This window comes from Stomoxys calcitrans, chromosome 5 (assembly GCF_963082655.1).
Source record: "Stomoxys calcitrans chromosome 5, idStoCalc2.1, whole genome shotgun sequence".
NCBI classification, from domain to species: Eukaryota; Metazoa; Arthropoda; class Insecta; order Diptera; family Muscidae; genus Stomoxys; species Stomoxys calcitrans.
In genome coordinates this window covers 67,403,518-67,422,391 of record NC_081556.1, presented here as the reverse complement: position 1 = coordinate 67,422,391, position 18,874 = coordinate 67,403,518, and the positions used below count along the sequence as shown (strand labels likewise).

General features: G+C 39.2%; 1 protein-coding gene across 1 annotated transcript in view; it reads left to right on the top strand.

Annotated features, from left to right (window-relative positions):
• Positions 1–18,874, top strand: part of LOC106092826 (high affinity cAMP-specific and IBMX-insensitive 3',5'-cyclic phosphodiesterase 8) — a 105,867-nt gene that overhangs the window by 82,169 nt on the left and 4,824 nt on the right. The window contains exon 15 of the mRNA XM_013259755.2: positions 13,740–14,007. Coding sequence (XP_013115209.2) covers positions 13,740–14,007 — 268 coding nt within the window. The remainder of the gene's footprint in view (positions 1–13,739; positions 14,008–18,874) is intronic.

Genomic DNA, 18,874 nt, shown 5'->3' with positions numbered 1-18,874 from the left:
TATGTAATCCAAACCCGATTTCTATGAAACTCATCAGTAATATGAAGAGTCACAAAAGAATCCTTCGTGACAAATTTCGTAAGGATCGGACAAGAAATTACCAATTAATTTCAATACGAGTATTATTCCAAATCGAACGATCAAAAATATGTGAGCTGTATTCAAATCTGAACCGATCTCTTCCAATTTAAATCGACTTCATTTGTAGGCCAAAAAAATATCTGTACCTAATTTGAAGACGGGCAAAGCTTAATCGATTCAGAAAGTGATTCTGAGTCGGTCCGCATTCTTATCAATGGGTCTAACTCAAAGTTATAATACCCTGTTCGGTGTTCTAGGGTATACAAATCTACCAATATATATCAGGAGCAAACCAGCATTCCTGTTCGAATTGGTTTGCAAGTGGAAAGTTTCCTTCCATAAAAATCGTTTTCTGAAAATGCTATTTAATTACCTAATTTAGCTAATAATTCGAACGAATTTTCTTAGGTCCCATTTTGCGAAGGTAGGATAAGAAATGCGCTGACTTTGGGTATATAATTCAAAAATTATTACAGATAGTAATTTTCTGTAACCAAGTTCTTTATCACATATTATGGTCCCTTTATTAGGTTTGAGCTCGAAACTCTCATAATTATGCGTAACATCTGACTAGGCTAAAATTTTAAAATGTATTTTTAGCCACCATAAATAGTTAATTGATATATTAAATATACTTCACCAAATATATGCATTCTTGATTGTCATGTATATCGGATTATATTTTTATATTGCCCTCATATATACCGATCTACCGATTTACCAATGAATTTATAGAGCAGTTCCAAATGTGTCTACACCCAAATTTCAAATTTGTCCATGCACATGGCACTGACGATTTTTTTTTTTTTTTTGATGTACTCGCCAGGATTCGAACTCATCATCATAGACGGTGGCTTCCTATCGTCTTCCATTCGTGTCGTCAGATAGCACATTTAACATTGGAAATGGATACTTTTATGTGTTGCCAAGATAGTAGAGGAAACATAAAAAGAACGATCGCACAGTTATACATTTTGGAAGAAAAAAAAATGGGAAAAAGTGTATTTTTAGCATTTTTTGCACAAAAAAAGCATTGTCATTGATTTGTCTTAATTGAAAAAACTTGCTAAAATACCTTGGCTTTGTGTTTTTTTGTTTGTGAAACGGACGTTTTGCAGATGCGTTTTGGATGAAATTTCAACAAGATATGTCAACTTGAACGGTTGATATATGTACTTCAAAATAGACAACTTCTTATTAAAAAATTGGAAACCCCCCTTGAGTTCAAAAATTCCAAAGCCCAGATCCCCAGATTGCGCACATGTTTTTTTTTACTCCATATGTCCCCTAAGCCCATGCAAAAAATTGTTTGCACCATATAATATTTGAAGCCTCCAAAGCAAAGTTGCTAAAAACACCCATTTTGATACCATCTTTACCCAAAAGAGGCATTTTGGAAATTTTCGACAAAAAAATTCGGGCAGAATTTATTTTTAGGTTTTTAAAACATTTTTATCTGCAAAACTCAGTGTTCGTTTTTTTTTTTTTCTTAGAATTTTTTCAATTTGTATCAGAAAATTGCAGTTTTCCCCGAGTTTGTTTTTGTTACTCATAACACATTTTCCAAATTCGAGCCTCGGACATTCATTCTTAAAATAAGGAAAAATTGCAGTTTCCTGAAAACAAAAATTCAAATTGAAAAAATTCTAAGAAAAAACGAATATAGATATCTTAATAACTCGTTTTGATTTTGAAAAAAAAAATTTTTAAAAAAATAAAAATAATATCTGTTGGAAGTTTTTTACAACAATCCCCAAAATACCTATTTTGAGCAAAGATAGTTCCCACATAGGCATTTTTTATTAAATATGCTAGAGAGGACACAAATCTTTTTAGGTTAGGTAAGGTTTAAGTGGCAATTTGCAATCAGGCTCTCTAAGACTTTTTCGTCCATTGTGATACCACTGGAACAGAAGCAGGAATATGCCTTCTAGTTGCTACGGTTGAACCATCCAGATCGCTTTAAAAGGCTCACAACTTGCGTATGTTCACATCCGCTAAATCAGACAGGTTCTCAAAGAAATGAGAGTCTAAAGTTTTACTCCTTCCGACTGCTAGTGCGGGACACTCACACAAAGTCTCTTCCTCTTCAATGTCCTCAGAGCTTCTGCAAAAGTCGTTGCTGGCATTCTTCAGTCTGTTAAGATTTTTTTTCGATTAGACAGTGACCTGTCATGACGGACACAATGACTCAGTCGTCTGTTATAGCCAAAGACAGCAAAGCGGTGAACCTCTTTAAGTCTAGATTAGGCCTCATAGTTTTGGTATGCTAATCTATCATTCGTTGTCTTTGGGCTTGGACCTTAAAAATTAGCTTACATGTCGCTGGAGGCATACCCGCAGATTCCAGTTTGGCTGGAATGTGTAAGTTAGTTCCTTTCTTGCCCTTTCCAAAATGTAGGATTTAAAGTTCAATTTCTTGTCCAGCAAAACATCTAGGTATTTTGCGCTTTCTGTAAATGAAGAAAAAACTACTTCTGTCTTGCACCGATTTACACCTAGACCACTTTCAGTGGCCCCTACCCTGTTGCACGTAGAGTTTCCTCATGTATATCACTTAGAGTGCTGTGAAATTGACCCCCAACCGCAATTGCCACGTCATCAGCATACGCGACCACTTTTACACCTTTTTCGTCCAGAGATAATAATATATTGTTAATGGCTATATCCCAAAGCAGAGTAGACAGTATACCTCCTTGAGCTGTTCCTCTGCTGACCCATCTTTTTAGATTTACAGATCCCAAGCCTGCCATAATACATCTTTTGCCACATGCCAAGAAACTCCATTCCCTTCATTGTTGACATCGGTTTTACATTATTGAAAGCACCTTCAATGTGAAGAAATGCTACCATTGTATATTCCTTGACAGCGAGAGAACCCTCTATGTAGCCGACTAGGTCGTGAAGGGCTGTTTCAGTGGATTTGCCTTTACTATATGCATGCTGCTGCCTCACCAGGCGATCTCCAGGGATCCTTGCCCTAAAATATGTTTTTTTATCAACCTCCTCACTAAAGGATAGCAGACTAATGGGACGAACATCTTTCGCCTTCGTGTGGTAAGGTTTTCCTTCTTTCGGAATGAAAATTTCCCTCGTGTCCCTCCATCCTACAGGTATTCTGAGACAAGCAGAGTATATCTCCCTAACCCAAGAAACCACTCTATCAGACACAGCGTGTAGTTCATCCGGTGATACATCATCAGGGCCTGGCGACTTAAAGGAGTCGAACTTCTCATCGCTCAAAGAATTTTCGGCTCGGACACAATTTCCCTAATAGCCGCCGACGAATGTATACCAGTGACAACCTCTTCTGGCGCCATGTTGTCCGTTGGAGAATTTCTAGGGAATTGTGTGTCAACGAGTAGTTCTATTGTTTCCTCATAAGACATTGTCTATACATTCTAAGACTTCTGAATATACCCCACCGTAATAGGTCTCAAGGACAGAATCTAGCCTAGAGAACTTGGATGTATCCTCCACGGAGCTGCAGAATTCTACCCAGGATTTGTTCTGAGCCTTTCTCAGCTCGCCCCTATATTTTCTTAGCTCAGCCTTATAGTAGTCCCAATTGTGTGGTGCTCTTGTGGCTTTTGCTCTGTTGAAGAGTTTTCTGCAGTCCTGCCTTAGACCAACCAGCCCTGGGGTCCACCATGGCGGTCGCTGTTTGCCTCTTGGCTTGGCCCTAGGGCATGCTGACACAAGCGAGTCATTCAGGGACTTCGTGATCCGCTTGACCACTAGTATCCACTTCCTTTTCTAGTATAGAAGGGATAGTGGTGCAGAATTTGTGCCGAAATTTATCCCAATCCGCCTTTGTTCTGTTTAGCCGAGGGACCACTTCTCCAAGGCAAAAACTAATATAACGATGATCAGAGAAGCTGCGGTCATCCAAAACTTCCCAGGCGCATGTTCTTCCACTTATATTTTCCGATACAAAAATAATATCTAGTACCTCCTGCCTGTTCCTGGTAATAAAGGTCGGTTTATCCCCTTTATTACAAATCGCCAGATTGCAACTTATTATATATTCAATAAGTAGCTCACCCCTTTCGTTGAAATCCGAACTTCCCAATATCTGATGATGTGCCATAGCATCACTTCCTACACTGAGGCTTTTCTTCCCTACAGAAGCAGCTTCAAACAGCGACTTAAGGTTTAAAGGCAGCATCTCTGAATCGTGTGCCATTTATAGGGAAGCCAGCCAGTATTGAGACTTGGTTATTTCAAGGCTGTCTACTACTAAATCTTCAGTAATTAGCGATAGAAGAAGAAAAACATTGAGACTACTCTTTACAAGCATACAGGCTCTGTGTCTCCTATTCCCCGTACCCTTGAGAAGTTTAAATGCCGGAATTCTTAGTCCACCAAACATTCCTCCATACACGCATGGTTCTTGTATAAGAACGGGTCCCGTTTCGATGCCTTCCCCTCCTGTCTCGATTGTGGCCGGAGGATTTCAGTCTCCTGCAATCCGCCTGACTTTAGCGATGTGGTAGATCATTCCTCAAGCAAGTGTTCAGCAAACAACTGCAGTGTCGTCTCCTGATTTCCCAACCCCACCACTTCTATTGACCTTTAGTTTCAACTTGTTGAATCCGTAGGATACAACCCCTTCAGACTTGTTGAAGTCTGCGAGACAGCCGGAGTTAAGTACGAATACTGCATTTCTCCAGTCACCATCAGCCTCATCCAATCTACCAATCTTCCAGTCGGTGGTTGAAAGATTGGAATTACATTCCCTTAGTCTTCCGAGTATGGATTCAGGATCTGAGGGATTCCTTAGTATCCAAGCATGCGCTATTGGTCAAGACGGAGTATCTTCCTTCTTGACTAAATCTAGTGCTGCACCTGGCAAGATCTCATCAATCTTTTTTAGCACACAACGATACATTTCAATTGAGTGTTGATCCCCGAAGGCAATTAGTCTGTATCGGCCCCGATACCAGCCTGCATCGTCACAATATGGAGGAGACCCAGAAAATTCCGCAAGAACATCGGAGTATACTGATGACAGTCCACTGACTATCCCACTCCAATTATTCTTGAGTGAGAGTCTTAGGATCATTCGCACCAATCTAAACGTGAAAGCCCAAATGGGGGATCTGGGGTTTGAAATTTTCGAACTCGAGGGGTTTTTCCAATCTTTTAATAAAAAATTTCCTATTTTGAAGTACATATATCACCCGTTCAAATTTCACATAAAACGCATCTGCAGTATGCTTTCTTTACAAACAAAAAAAAAAAAGAAAAATATTAATATTTCAGAAAGTTTTTTCAATAAGGACTAATCAATGAAAATACTTTTTTGACCTAAAAATGCAACAAAAAAATACACATTTTCACATTTTTTAACTTGCAAACAGTATAACTTTCAACTGAATAATCAGAGGTGGGCACTTGTTGCACCAAAGTTGTTGTAAATGTTGTCACAAATCTAAACCAATCATAATCAGCAAGAAAGGCAATAGTCGGGCGGTGCCAACTGTGTAATACCTTACACCTACCCTATAAGTACAAAGTGGGAGCTATATCTAAATCTGAACCAATTTGATGGACCTCGGGGGATGTTTTCAGATGGGTTATTAAACAATCCCAATCAAATTTGCAAATTTCTTAAAATCTTGCGTACATATAAAGAGTGATTTTTGGCCATTATATTTTTTGGAGGCCACCGTAACGCAGAGTTTAGCATGACCGCCTACGACGCTGAAAAATTTTCAGCGGTGGTTATCCCCTCCTAATGCTGGCGACATTTGTGAGGTACTTTGCCATGTAAAAACTTCTCCCCAAAGAGGTGCCGCTCTGCGGCACGTCATTCGGACTCAGCTATAAAAAGGAGGTCCCTTTTCATTAAGCTTGAAATTGAATCGGAAAGCATTCATTGATTTGTGAGAAGTTTGCCCCAGTTCCTAAATGGAATGTTCATGGGCAAATTTGCATTTTTATTTATGGCAACACTGGTTTAAACAACTCCGCACGTTCCGCGTTTTGTTGCACTGTCAAAAATCTTCAGTATGGTGTGTAATTTAACCATGAATAGTCTTACAAATGAATAACGATTGCAAACTATTGAACTTTATTATCAAAATGCGCGCTGGGTTCAGAAAGTTCATCGCGCGCTTCTTCCATTTTATGGACGAAGCTCATTTTTGGTGCAATGGGTAAGTAAATGTGCTGGATTGTTGATTTTGGGATGAAGGTCAGCCAGAAGCATTGCACAAGCTACAGTTCAGTGGGTTTATGGGCTGGTTTCATCATTGGACCATACTTCTTTAAAGATGATGCGAATCGTAACGTAACTATGAGTGGTAAACGCTACCGTTAGATGATATCCAACTTTTTCTGTCTATACGGACAAGAACGCTTCAATTGACGCATTGGAAGACAACAAGGAAGCAGTCATTCGTGAGATGTCGGCCCAAATGTTGGAAAGAGTATGCCAAAAATCTGATGGATCATTTGAAGGGCTGCCACAGTCAACATTTGCATGATATAATCTTCAAACATTAAATTATATGGATTGTACTATCGATGCAAATAAATATTTATGCATGATTTTTTTCTGAAAAACATTCCTTTAGCTTTAAAAAATTAGCCTTTATATGGGAACCTGGGACGTAATAAGGGGAGGGGTGCGCCCCTTTGTTCAGGCTCATGCCCACCTAAATATTTTTTCTAACGACAAAATTTTTATGAATATATCTTCTAAAGGCAATATAATTGTATACATTTTGATGTACAAAATTTTAATATACTTTTTTCTGAAGACTGAATAAAATTAATTTTTTTTAAATAAATAAAGGTAAAAATTGGCCCGGGCCCCCTAATTTATTTTTCTAAAGGCAAAATTCAAAAAAAAAATTCAAATGGATTAGAGAACAAAAACAAATATTTATCATCGATAATCGCTTTATTGTTTTGGAAGGTTTCCACATTAAGATCTATACACATTTGCATGCGCTTGAACCAATTGTTGAAGCACTTTTGCCACTCTGATTGAGGTATCTTCAAATCATGCATTCAGAAAGATTCTTCAGTTGTCGAAAAACGTTGACCTCTTTTTTTATTTTTTACGAACGGGAATAAAAAGTAGTCATTTTGTGTCAAGGCTGGACTATATGGCGGATGACTGATCAAATCGATGTTTTGAGTCCCCAAAAAATTAGTTGTTTCGTATTTTTGGAGCATTTCTTTCGACCAATCGATACGAGCCTTTTTTTGAGCAATAGACAAATTGTGTGGGATCCAACACAAACAAATTTTTTTGACGGTCAAATGTTCATGAATTATTGGATATATGCTATATTGGATTAATGCATAAGGTTGTCTCAAAATCACTATAGGTCACATAATGATCTTGCAATATCAGTTGGCTCACAGCATCAAGGGTTTTCGGAACAACACCTGATTTTAGGCGACCTTTATGAAATTCTTCTTGGAGTCAATTACGACCTCGGTTGAATTTACGATACCATCGATAAACACTGGTCCGTGATAGAGTTTCATCGCCAAAAATTGAATTAAGTTCATCGCTGCACTGCTGTTGAGTTAATCCACGTCGAAAGTTGTAAAAAATAATCGTACGAAAATGTTCACGATTTAATTCCATTTTTTGGGCAAGATGAATCTTTTAAGTTACAGTAAACAACACAAATAGCGCTCGTATGTCAAAACGTTCTGAGTACGTATAACCTCTAAATGCCAAGCTTTACGATAGAGCTGTTAGTTGGCAGATTGCAACACAAGGCTTGTCCAATCCCAAAATATAAAAGGCCACCCTCGTAACGTTTTGCACCGTTGAAATCCCATATTTTTTCCTATAAGAATTTTATTAAAATTTATTTATTATAATTTTTTTAAAAAATATAAAATGCATTGTATCAAAAAAATCTAAATATTAAAAAAATTGGTTTTAAAAAATTTTTGTTTAAGATATTGTTCTAAAAACAACAAAAAAGTTTATAAAATTTTCTCTAAAGACCAAAACGCAATATAATTTTATTAAAGAAAATTTTTTTTTTTGGAAATTTTCAAATTCGGCAAGCAATACAAAGTTTAGCTCTTGTTTTCTTCCCAAATGACACCGCCGAACATTGGGTCCAAAACCAAAAGTGTGAGGATTAGTAAGAAAATTTTTAAATGCCGAACATAATAGTTTTTGATATCAGAAGATAGACCACAAAATTCTGACAAAAAAATAAAATTTTTAATATTAATAATTTCGTTCCAAATCTCATCTGAAGTAAGAACTTTATTGAAAATATAAAAATATATATCATAAAAACGAGACTTCATTAAACTGTTGTAAAAGTTGCGCAGCTCCCCAATTGATTTTTAATATACAAAAACGGATTCGCCATCTACAGATTACAAATTAAATGAACAGATAATATTTCATTGCATTAATGTCACGAATTTTGTGGTAATATCTGAAAAACTACGCAGATCTCCCTGAGATTTTGTATGCTTCACATTGCACATACTGCAAGCTTTCAGATCTGCAAACAACTTTGCTTATATTTTCTCCTCTTTCTTAAAAATTCAAAAAAAAAATAAAAATTTTCTCGAAAATGTGTTCAAAAACACTTATGCTCGTTTTCATCTTTATAATATTTTGAACAAGTAAAAAGTCGTTAAGTTCGGCCGAACAAAAATCCCCTATTATGGCCCCAAAACCGGTGAAATCGGACAATAAATGCGACTTTTATTGGCCCAAAACCTTAAATCGAGAGATCGGTCTATATGGCAGCTTTATTCAAATCTGCACCGATCTCTGCCAAATTGAAGAAGGACGTCGAAGAGCCTAACACAACGCACTGCCCAAATCTCTGTGAAATCGGACAATAAATGCCCCTATTATGGCCCCAAAACCTAAAACCGAGAGATCGGTCTATATGGCAGCTGTATCCAAATCTGAACCGATCTGAGCCAAATTGACGAAGGATATCGAAGGGCCAAACGCAACTCAATGTTCCAAATTTCATCAAAATCGAATTATAAATGTGGCTTTTATGGCCCTAAGAACCTAAATCGGAGGATCGGTTTATATGGCAGCTATATCCAAATTTAGACCGATCTGAGCCAAATTGACGAAGCATGTCGAAGGGCCTAACACAACCCAGTGTCCCAAATTTCAACAAAATCGGATAATAAATGCGACTTTTATGGGCCTAAGACCCTAAATCGGCGGATCGGTCTATATGGGACTATATCAAGATATAGTCCGATATAGCCCATCTTCGAACTTAACCTGCTTATGGACAAAAAAAGAATCTGTGCAAAGTTTCAGCTCAATATCTCTATTTTTAAAGACTTTTTACGCTGATCAAGAATATATATATACTTTATAGGGTTGGAAATGGATATTTCGATGTGTTGCATCGAATTTTTTATACCCACCACCTTCGGTGGGTATAAAAGCTTAAGAACATTTTGCTGTTAAATGGAAATTTAATAAAACAAGATAACCAAAAATGTTGGCGAATCTAAAACAAAAAATTTTGTAGTCGAGAGTAATGCTTCAAGTGCACAACTAGTCGTCAGACCAACAAATGAGGAAGACACGGATAAACCAGAGGGATGCAAAGTTCGTACCCAGCATTTAAGTAAAGCTGGTTTTTCCGACTCGGATTCAGACAGCGAAAGTATCAATGAAACAGTCATCGCAGCCGAATCGACATAAAAATAATTTTGCAAAACAACAATTTTAGTCAAAAAAAAAACATCTACGAAAGTTATTCATTTTCCTGCAACAATTTATTTTGAATCTCAACTACCTAAAGTAAAATTTTGTTGTTGAAAGGAACTCTATGCAAAGCCAACATATTACAACAAGAACAAAATATCCATAAGCTAGGCAAAAACCATTTAACCGGCCAACGCAAGTGCTTTGCTTCCGGTGGTGGTGTTTTTGTTTTCTTTGTTCGGCTCACGCTGCTTTGTCTCGTTCGTTTTACTCTCTCTCTCTCTACAATTACCCTTAAAAACAAATTTTAATAATTGTGGTGCCGCAGTGTATTGAACTCATGATCTCATGTTTGGTAGTCTTGTATGCATCCTCTAGCCTACCAACACCATCTTCTTTATGATGAAATAAAGCTGCAAAGTAATAAGTATCTTAATTTATTAAATTAAAAAAGGTCAAAACCACTCTATTTTTTTTTTTTTTTTTGTATACGAAATTCTTTTTTTTATGCCAAATTTTCTAAAACAAGTTTAATGAAAAAAAAAAAATAATTTTTGGCCTGGGTTTCAGTCATGAATGGCATGGGATTTTTCTGCTCTACATTATAGTAAGCCTATTTTAACAACTACCGCATCTAAAGAATTTGCTGAAAGTCAACAAAAGTTCAGAAATTTTGTCTGTGAAGTCTCTTGTAGAGACTTACTTACGTACTTCAACAAATAATGTCTTCGATTCAATGCTATAATTCGTTGAAAATTGAAAGTTTCACAAACAAATTTGTTCGTTGATTTTTTCTAAGAGTTATTTTTTTCTGTGGTGAGATGAGGTCAGCGGAATGACGGCAGAAGTGAGCGATGGCTTTGCTAAGCTCACAAGCAGACCGAGAAAGCGATTCGGTGCACGACGAAGGAGACCGGCGGCGCAATCTGGCGAAAGTGCAGGTTGCTGGAAGGAATGGAACTGACATTTCAAGCACTTTTACGGAAACAGGAAAATGCTGAAGAAGAAAAAGAGCTCCCCGCTTTCAAGTACTCTGGGTAAACCAAGTCAGCCCTCCCGCAACGGTGACTCCAGGAGACATAGTCGGAACAGGAACGAAGGAAGCGCGCACGGCCCCTGAGTCTTTATGGGGCACTTAGACTTCAAAAAGTAGGCCACAACCAGCACAGAAGGGGAAGATGGTCGCTGAGAATGGTAAGGAGCATCCCTCTTACACCAGAGTGGCATGGAAGCACACCAGAGATGAGCTATCTTATGCAGTCATCAATATCGGCAGTGCATCCGGTAGGATTCCACCAGATCATCGGTCCCAACTGGAGGATCTGATTAGTGAGCGGATTTCCGAACATGTGTGGAATTCTGTAGAGGGTCCACCCATACAAATGATGAGCTGCGAGTATAGAGGACATCTTTTCGCTGCGTCGGCGGAATGTCTTGAAACCGTCAAAAAGCTCGTCGAGGGTATCCACGCTACCTGGGAGGGCGCAAAACTTGACCTGGTGAAAAAGATGGACATCCCTCAGCTCACAAAGGCGACGGTCTTCTTCAAAGGATAATCAATTTGCGACGAAATACATCTTGGGATTCTTGGATAAGCAAAACCATGGTTTATTCGCGGGGAAGTGAAAAGTCTGTCATAGTGAGGAGAAGGAGGATAGAACTCTCCTTGTGATTGGCATTGATTAAGTCTCCGTGTCTTATACTGAAAGCATTGTCTTATACTGAAAGCATGGCGCACTACGGGAGCAAGGCTGTTTTTTTTCAAGATTGGGAAGACTAGGATAGGCAAATATCCTCATATTGAGGCATCAGACCGTGCAGTGGCAAGTGCCTCAATACCGCCTAACAAACAGGGGCTGACGACGAGACCTTCACCCAATGTCCCAATAATGAAAAAACTAGGAGAATTAAAGATCCTAATATTAAAACATAAATTAGTGCAAGGGCGAGAGACTCAACAAAGCCAAATGAAAAGGAACGGACGATGGAACCATTACCGACTTTATCAAGATTCAGAAGACTAGCATAGGCAAAGAACCTAATACTGAAACATCAGGCAGTGCAATGGAAGAAAAGTCAGTGCAACCTGAAGAACATGGAGCGAACGAGACCATCACCTACTCCCAAGAAGCCCGATTACTCAAGATTTAAAAGACTAGGATAGGCGAAGACCCTAATATTGGAACCTCAGGCAAACCTAACCTAACCTAACATCTGGCAGTGCAGAAATAGGAAAGTCAATGCTGCCTAATAAGCAGGGAGTGGACGATGAGACCATCACCCACTCCCAAGAATCCCATCTGATGGAGAAACAATTATTGAGGTCATCCAGTTTCTGGACCGAACCATATCAACAACAATTATTCTATGCTAACACTGATAATCGGCCGAGGACCTGTGTTATTTATCATAACAATATATATTTTCCCCAGAGTTGTCAACGCCGGATGCAACAGTGGAAAGACAGGGAATCGGTGGAACATAACTGGCATCACTTTACATGTCTTTCGACTCTCCGACACCGCCATCCACATCGGAGCTTCATCGGCTGGTGAGGAAGGCAAAACAGACAGGAAACGAGGTACTAATGTGAACTCTCACCAGATTTCGTGGGGTATTACCAATACTAATAAGCGAGGCCAAGCCCTAGCAGCGTTCTTGAATACTAACGACCTAATGTTAATAGATTTAGGCAAGGCAAGTTATGTGACACCAAAGGCCTACAGACCCATAAGCCTTACGTTCTTTCTTCTCAAAACCAAAACCTAAGGAACAGGTGGATAAATTGTGTGTGCTTTGACATTAATATGAGGGAGAATGTTTCACAAGGCACGCCACGGGGGGCATTTTGTCGCCACTCCTATGAATGACCATTATAAATGATCAGTTACGGATACTGACTGAGGAGAGATTTGAACCCGTCTGTTATGTAGACGATGTTACAATACTTCTAAGAGGTAAGGATACGAACCAGCGATGCAAAAGGGCTGAATTGGTCTTGCATATGGCAAATAACTGGGCTACACCCAAGGGTCTCAATGTTAACCCAGAGAAGACTGAAATATGCCTGTTCACGAGGCAGACGAGGGTGGGCCAATTTGAAGCACCGCATTTCCTCAATAGAACGATTTCAATATCTGACCTGGTCATATGCTTGAGTGTGATCTTGGGCAGGAAACTTAATGGGCCCTATGTAGACGGGCCGTAAGCTCGAAATGGGGCCTGAATCCGAGGATGGTCCACTAGTTCTTCAGGAGCGTAATTGGACCAATACTTACTTACGCTTCTGTAGTTTGGTGGACTGCTAAGGAGAAAAAGTACAGCGTTAGGATTGTACAACAGGTTCAGAGACCATATTGTCTTGTCATAGGCGTAACGATGAGAACCACTCCTACTTTGGCATTAGAGACCATTCTAGATATTCGACCCATAACATGCAGATTAAGTGCGAGGCAGCCATTGTGGCTATGAGACTTAAGCCGGAGACTAAACTAACGTTACCTAAATTAAGTACAGAAAGTTTATCAAAAAAACTGCGTCGATGATCCCCTTCCTGGATGCGTATCTACTACAATTTTCCATAAAAAAATTGGAATGTTTTTATAAGAATCGAATATTCCCAAAATCAGTGGTGATATTGTAGACCTCAGGCGGACTTTTTTGAAGGGATTAGTGAGCACTGTCCAGCAAAAATTAGAACTCTAACCACAAACAAAGATTTGGCAGCCCCAACAAATTTTTGAAATACCGAGGTGGCCAACTATTGGCCTTCCAAAAGGCGTCCTTGAAATTTTCCACTCGATCTCGCACCTCAGCTCTAACCGTTCCACATTTCAAAGTCATGTCTCTACCCGTGCTCACACGACATATTTTTTACTATTTTTTTTTTCAATTACCTCCCACTGTGCAGTTCGGAAAAAATTTCAAAGCACCTTACAAAAATTGATTTTAAATGAAAGTTTCCCTTTTTCAGATCGTCCAAAGCGAGGAGGAAAGCTCGGTACTCATGCGCCGTATGCTTATCAAAGTAGCAGATGTAAGCAATCCTGCGAGACCGATGATTTGCTGCATTGAATGGTCCAGACGAATTGCAGAGGAGTACTTCACGCAAACCGACGAGGAAAAGTCGAAAAACCTGCCAATTGTAATGCCCATGTTTGATCGCGGAACATGTAGTATACCTAAAAGTCAAATTGGTTTCATCGAATACATAATACAGGATATGATGCATGCTTGGGATAGTGAGTATATAAAATTGGCAAAACTTGCTAACACAGTGCGAACTCATGTGCTGCTATCAGCAATTTAAGAATCAAATGTATTGGTGAATACCATGTGTGTACATTAGAGTGTCCCAAAAAACAGAAAGTTTGTTTTTGTTTTTTTTTGTTTTCTTCCTTTTGATCCCCATAAGCAAAATGGGCTGCCACGTGCCGCCACGACGTTCATGTTAATTCTAGTGCTTTCTATGATACCCAGTTGCGTCCTAGCATGAAATTAGTAAACTGAGTACACATTTCTATAAAATTTATTATAAACGCACAAAATGTACCTTGCACCACTACTGTGACTGTGCTAAAATTTATGTTTTACGCATCAACTTCTCCATAAGAGCGTAGTTAATACAATTTTCAACCGATTTGCACGAAATTGGTATGGAATGTTGTATTACCCATCTGGAAGCCGTTGCTAAATCAAAATCGGTTTAGATTTTAAAAATTACTGCGGTCCCATATCCAGCAGAATTTCTGTTTGTTCAGCAACCATTTTTACTGTTTTTAACAAATTTCTGTTAGTGCAATTATATATGTTTTAGTACATAGGAGAAAGAAACTAAAGGAGAAAGCATGAATTTAGGTTCGTGTAATACAGGGTTGGAGGCCAGAGGTTAGCATGTCCGCCTATGACGCCGAACGCCTGGGTTCAAATCCAGGCGTGAACATCAACAAAATTTTCCGCGGTGGTTATTCCCTTACTAATGCTTGCTATATTTGTTAGGCATCCTGCCATGTTAAAACTTCTCTATCAAGTGGTGTCGATATAAGACATGCCGTTCGCACTCGGTATGAAGAGGTAGGCCCCTTCTCATTGAGCTTAAACTTTAATCAGACTGCACTCATTGAAATGAGAGAAGTATCCCATGTTCCTTAATGTCATGTTCATGGGAAATATGGTAGTAGTAATACTGCAACTGTACATTTAGGATTCAAACTGTTTAATAAACCAATTAAATAAAAAAATGAATACCAATAATAAAACTTATTTAGTAATTTTAATAAACTGCTTTAATTTTAAAACAAATGAACGAATTTACAAACGCCCATATATAACTTTTGTGATAAATAAAAAAAAATTAATCTCAAATCCATTATTTACAAAGCTCAGTTAGAATTTTACAATTTAAAGCAAGAAAAAGTCTAGTTAGAAAATGCACTCGACTATTATGTTAATTCTGAATCAGAAGAACTGCAAGGGAACTTAAAAGGCCATGTTAATACTGTCGAAACCGATGCAGAGGAACTCGAACGGAAAACAAATTGGAAAGTGCAGAAATCTAAAGAAAACAAACAAAGAAATAAAACAGATACTCAAACAAACCAAATTTCTTCAAATCAAAATAATTCAGACACTCAAACAAATCAAAATGCGTTAAATCAAGACAAACATAGTTAACCAACTATCACAGATGTTCGATAGGTATGGATGTGACATCGCCTCTTTTAAGAGGCACCACGTACAAAGATTGGAAATAAACGAAGAAAATTAAGAGAAGAGAATTTCAACATAACTGTGTATGAACAATGAATGAGTTTTCAATGGATTGCGGACACATTTTTTGCTTTTATACTTTAAATTGTTTTAACAAATCACTTTTTAAGTCTTTTGATAGCTTCCTTTTGTTGATTACCATGTATTTTTCTGCTTATTTTATGTTCACCCAATTCCATTTGCTCCTCTCTTAGATGACTCTTAAGAATTAAAAAAAAGAAAACGTCAGATTTCTAATCGTTGTTCGTGGTCGCCATTTGTTTGAGAGAGTGAAAATGCATTAATAAGAAACGTTGAGTGGAGCGGGCGTTTTGTTATTTCACTCCGCAAGAATTTTCCTGTAACTCGTAATAGGTCATTATTTTAGGGTTGATGATCTGCGTCTGTTTCCAGTGGAGCGGCAGATCTAGAGCCCGGGAGTAGGCTTAGAATGCACTCCAAAGACCCAACAGATGCGGTGCTGGTATCAGGCCGTAGCATGTTGTCTGGTACTGAAACCTCGACTTGTGGGGAGCGGTTGCTCCAGGCTCCACTAGCCGACAGACGACTGGTCAGAAGGGCTTTTGGTGAAGACACCTGGTTCGAGTCTAAAGGACAAGGCCGAACCTATTCCTTTTTCGCATGCCTATAAAGTGCCTAGGCCATCAGCCTTCCTAAGACTCTCACTGATAGAGAGAGATTCCCTAAATTGGGGTCGGGAATTCGCTGCACAGGATACCCCAAAGACTACACGTCTAGATTCGGAAATTAAACCGCAGTCAGCCAAAAGACTGCCGTCACCTGGAGGGTAACCCATGCCTAAAACAACTAGGGCGAACAACAGTAAGATGGGTCCAAGAATCTTTGCTAATGTCGGTAGGGACAGTTTGGTGATGCCAGTTGTCGACAAGGGAGAAGAACAGGGCTGCATACCTAGGAATAATTGGAGTGGGTTATTTAATGGACTATCATCAGTATATTCTGATGTCCTTGCGGAATTTCCTGGATCTCCTCCAGTTTGTGACGATGTAGGCTGGTATCGAGGCCGATACAAACTAATTGCCTTCGGCGATCAACGCTCAATTGAAACGTATCGTTGTGCGCTAAAAAAGATTTGTGAGATCTGGGAAGGTGCAGCCCTATATTTAGTCCAGAAGGAAGATATTCCTTCTCGACCAATGGCGCATGCTTGGATACCAAGGATTCCCTCAGATCCTGAAGCGATACTTGGCAGACTAAGGGAATGTAATCCCAATCTTTCAACCACCGACTGAAAGATTGGATGAGGCTGATGGTGACCGGAAACATGCACTATTCGTACTAAACTCTCGCTGTCTCGCAGACCTCAACAAGTTGAAACTAAAGGTCTATAGAAGCGGTGGGGTTGATGAATCAGGAGACGACTCAGCAGTTGTTGCTAAACACTTGCCTGAGCAACTATCGACCACATCGCTAAAGTCTGGCAGATTGCAGGAGACTAAAAATCCCCCTGCCACAATCGAGACAGGAGGGGATGGCATCGAATCGGGACCCGACAAGCCCTGTGTGGGTGGGTCACAAAGTTGGATTGGGCTCAAAATGCGCGCCAGCGGTAGAGTACGTAACTCAGAAAGCACTTCGATAGCAGAAGTTAGTGAAGAATCTAAGGTGAAATCGTCCACACCGCAAGTGCTCAGTGTCCTGAGCAAGAGTGGCTCAACAGCTTTCTCACCGGCCCCTAGATGCGTACGGAAGCTCATCATGCCAAGTTTTAACGCATCTTATGAGGATGAACTTCTGGTGGAATCAGAAGACGAGGCTAACACAACAGTTATGGAAACTCTGAATCCTGACTATGGTTCGGTTTCTATAGATAAATCTTCACCATTGTAAGGTCGCTTCGGCGGCACTAAAAGACGTGGTTCTTATCCAGGAAACATGGGTGTGTGAAGGAATGGTACGTGGACTAAGAATTCCGGGATTTAAACTTCTCAAGGGAACGGGGAATGGGAGACATAGAGCCTGTAATCTTGCAAAGGGTAGTCTAAATGTTTTTCTTCTTCCGTCGCTAAGACTGAAGATTTAGTAGTAGCCAGCCTTAAAATAAACAAGTCTCATTACTGGCTGGCTTCCCTGTATATATGGCAGACGATTCAGAGATGCCGCCTTTAAAGCTGCTTCTGTAGGGAAGAAAAGCTTCATTGTAGGAAGTGATGCTAATGCACGTCATTAGATATTGGGAAGTTAGCATGTCAACGAAAGGGGTAAGCTGCTTATTCAATATATTATAAATTGCAATCTGGCGATTTGTAAAAAGGGGATAAACCAACCTTTATTACCAGGAACAGGCAGGAGGTACTAGATATTACCTTTGTATCTGAAGATATAAGTGGAAGAATATGCGACTGGGAAGTGTTGGATGACCACAGCTTCTCTGAACATCGCTATATTAGTTTTAGCTTTGGAGAAAATACTGGAGTAGTGGTCCCTCGGCCAAACAGAACAAAGTCGGATTGGGATAAATTTCGGCACAAATTCGGCACGTCTATCTTTTGTAGACTAGAAAAGGAAGTGAAAACTACGGAGGATATAGACATAGTGGTCAAGCGGATCACGAAGGCCCTGAATGACTCGCTTGTATCAGCATGCCGTAAGGCCAAGCCAAGGGGCAAACAGCGACACCCATGGTGGACCCCAGAGCTGGTTGGTCTAAGGCAGGAATGCAGAAAACTCTCCAACAGAGCAAAAGCCACAAGAGCACCCCACGATTGGGGCATCTATAAGGCTGAGCTAAGAAAATATAAGGGCGAGCTAAGAAAGGCTCATACCAAATCTTGGGTAGAAATCTGCAGCTCCGTGGAGAATACATCTGAGGAAGATTCTGTCCTCGAGTCCTATTACGGTGGGTTATATTCAGAAGTCAGAGAATGTATGTCTTTTGAGGAAACATACAAAACTCATTCTCAGATTGCGTTTTGAAGTTATTAATTTAAAAAGTAAATTAAATAAAATTAAAATATTTAAATTTGAATTCAGTCTCAACAAAACTTTTGAGAATACTGCGTTTAAAAGTATAAAACAACAACAAAAACACAACAAGCGCAATAGCCTTTTTGTCCGAGTTGGCAAATTCGACTGAAGATATTTAACTCTCTTTAAAGCACGCGGATAAAGATCATGTCAATTGCTAGCTTTCGTGAAGCACGAAATGTTTTACTTGAACTTCGTCGTTACCATACTTTGAAGCCATGTTTCATGCATACCCTAAGTAATGGATTGCTGCACAAAAGTATGTTAAAACCATGTTTTTTTCTTACATTTTTAAGAATATTGCTTTACATTATATTATACTTTCATGCATACTAGTTGAGCATTCAAAAT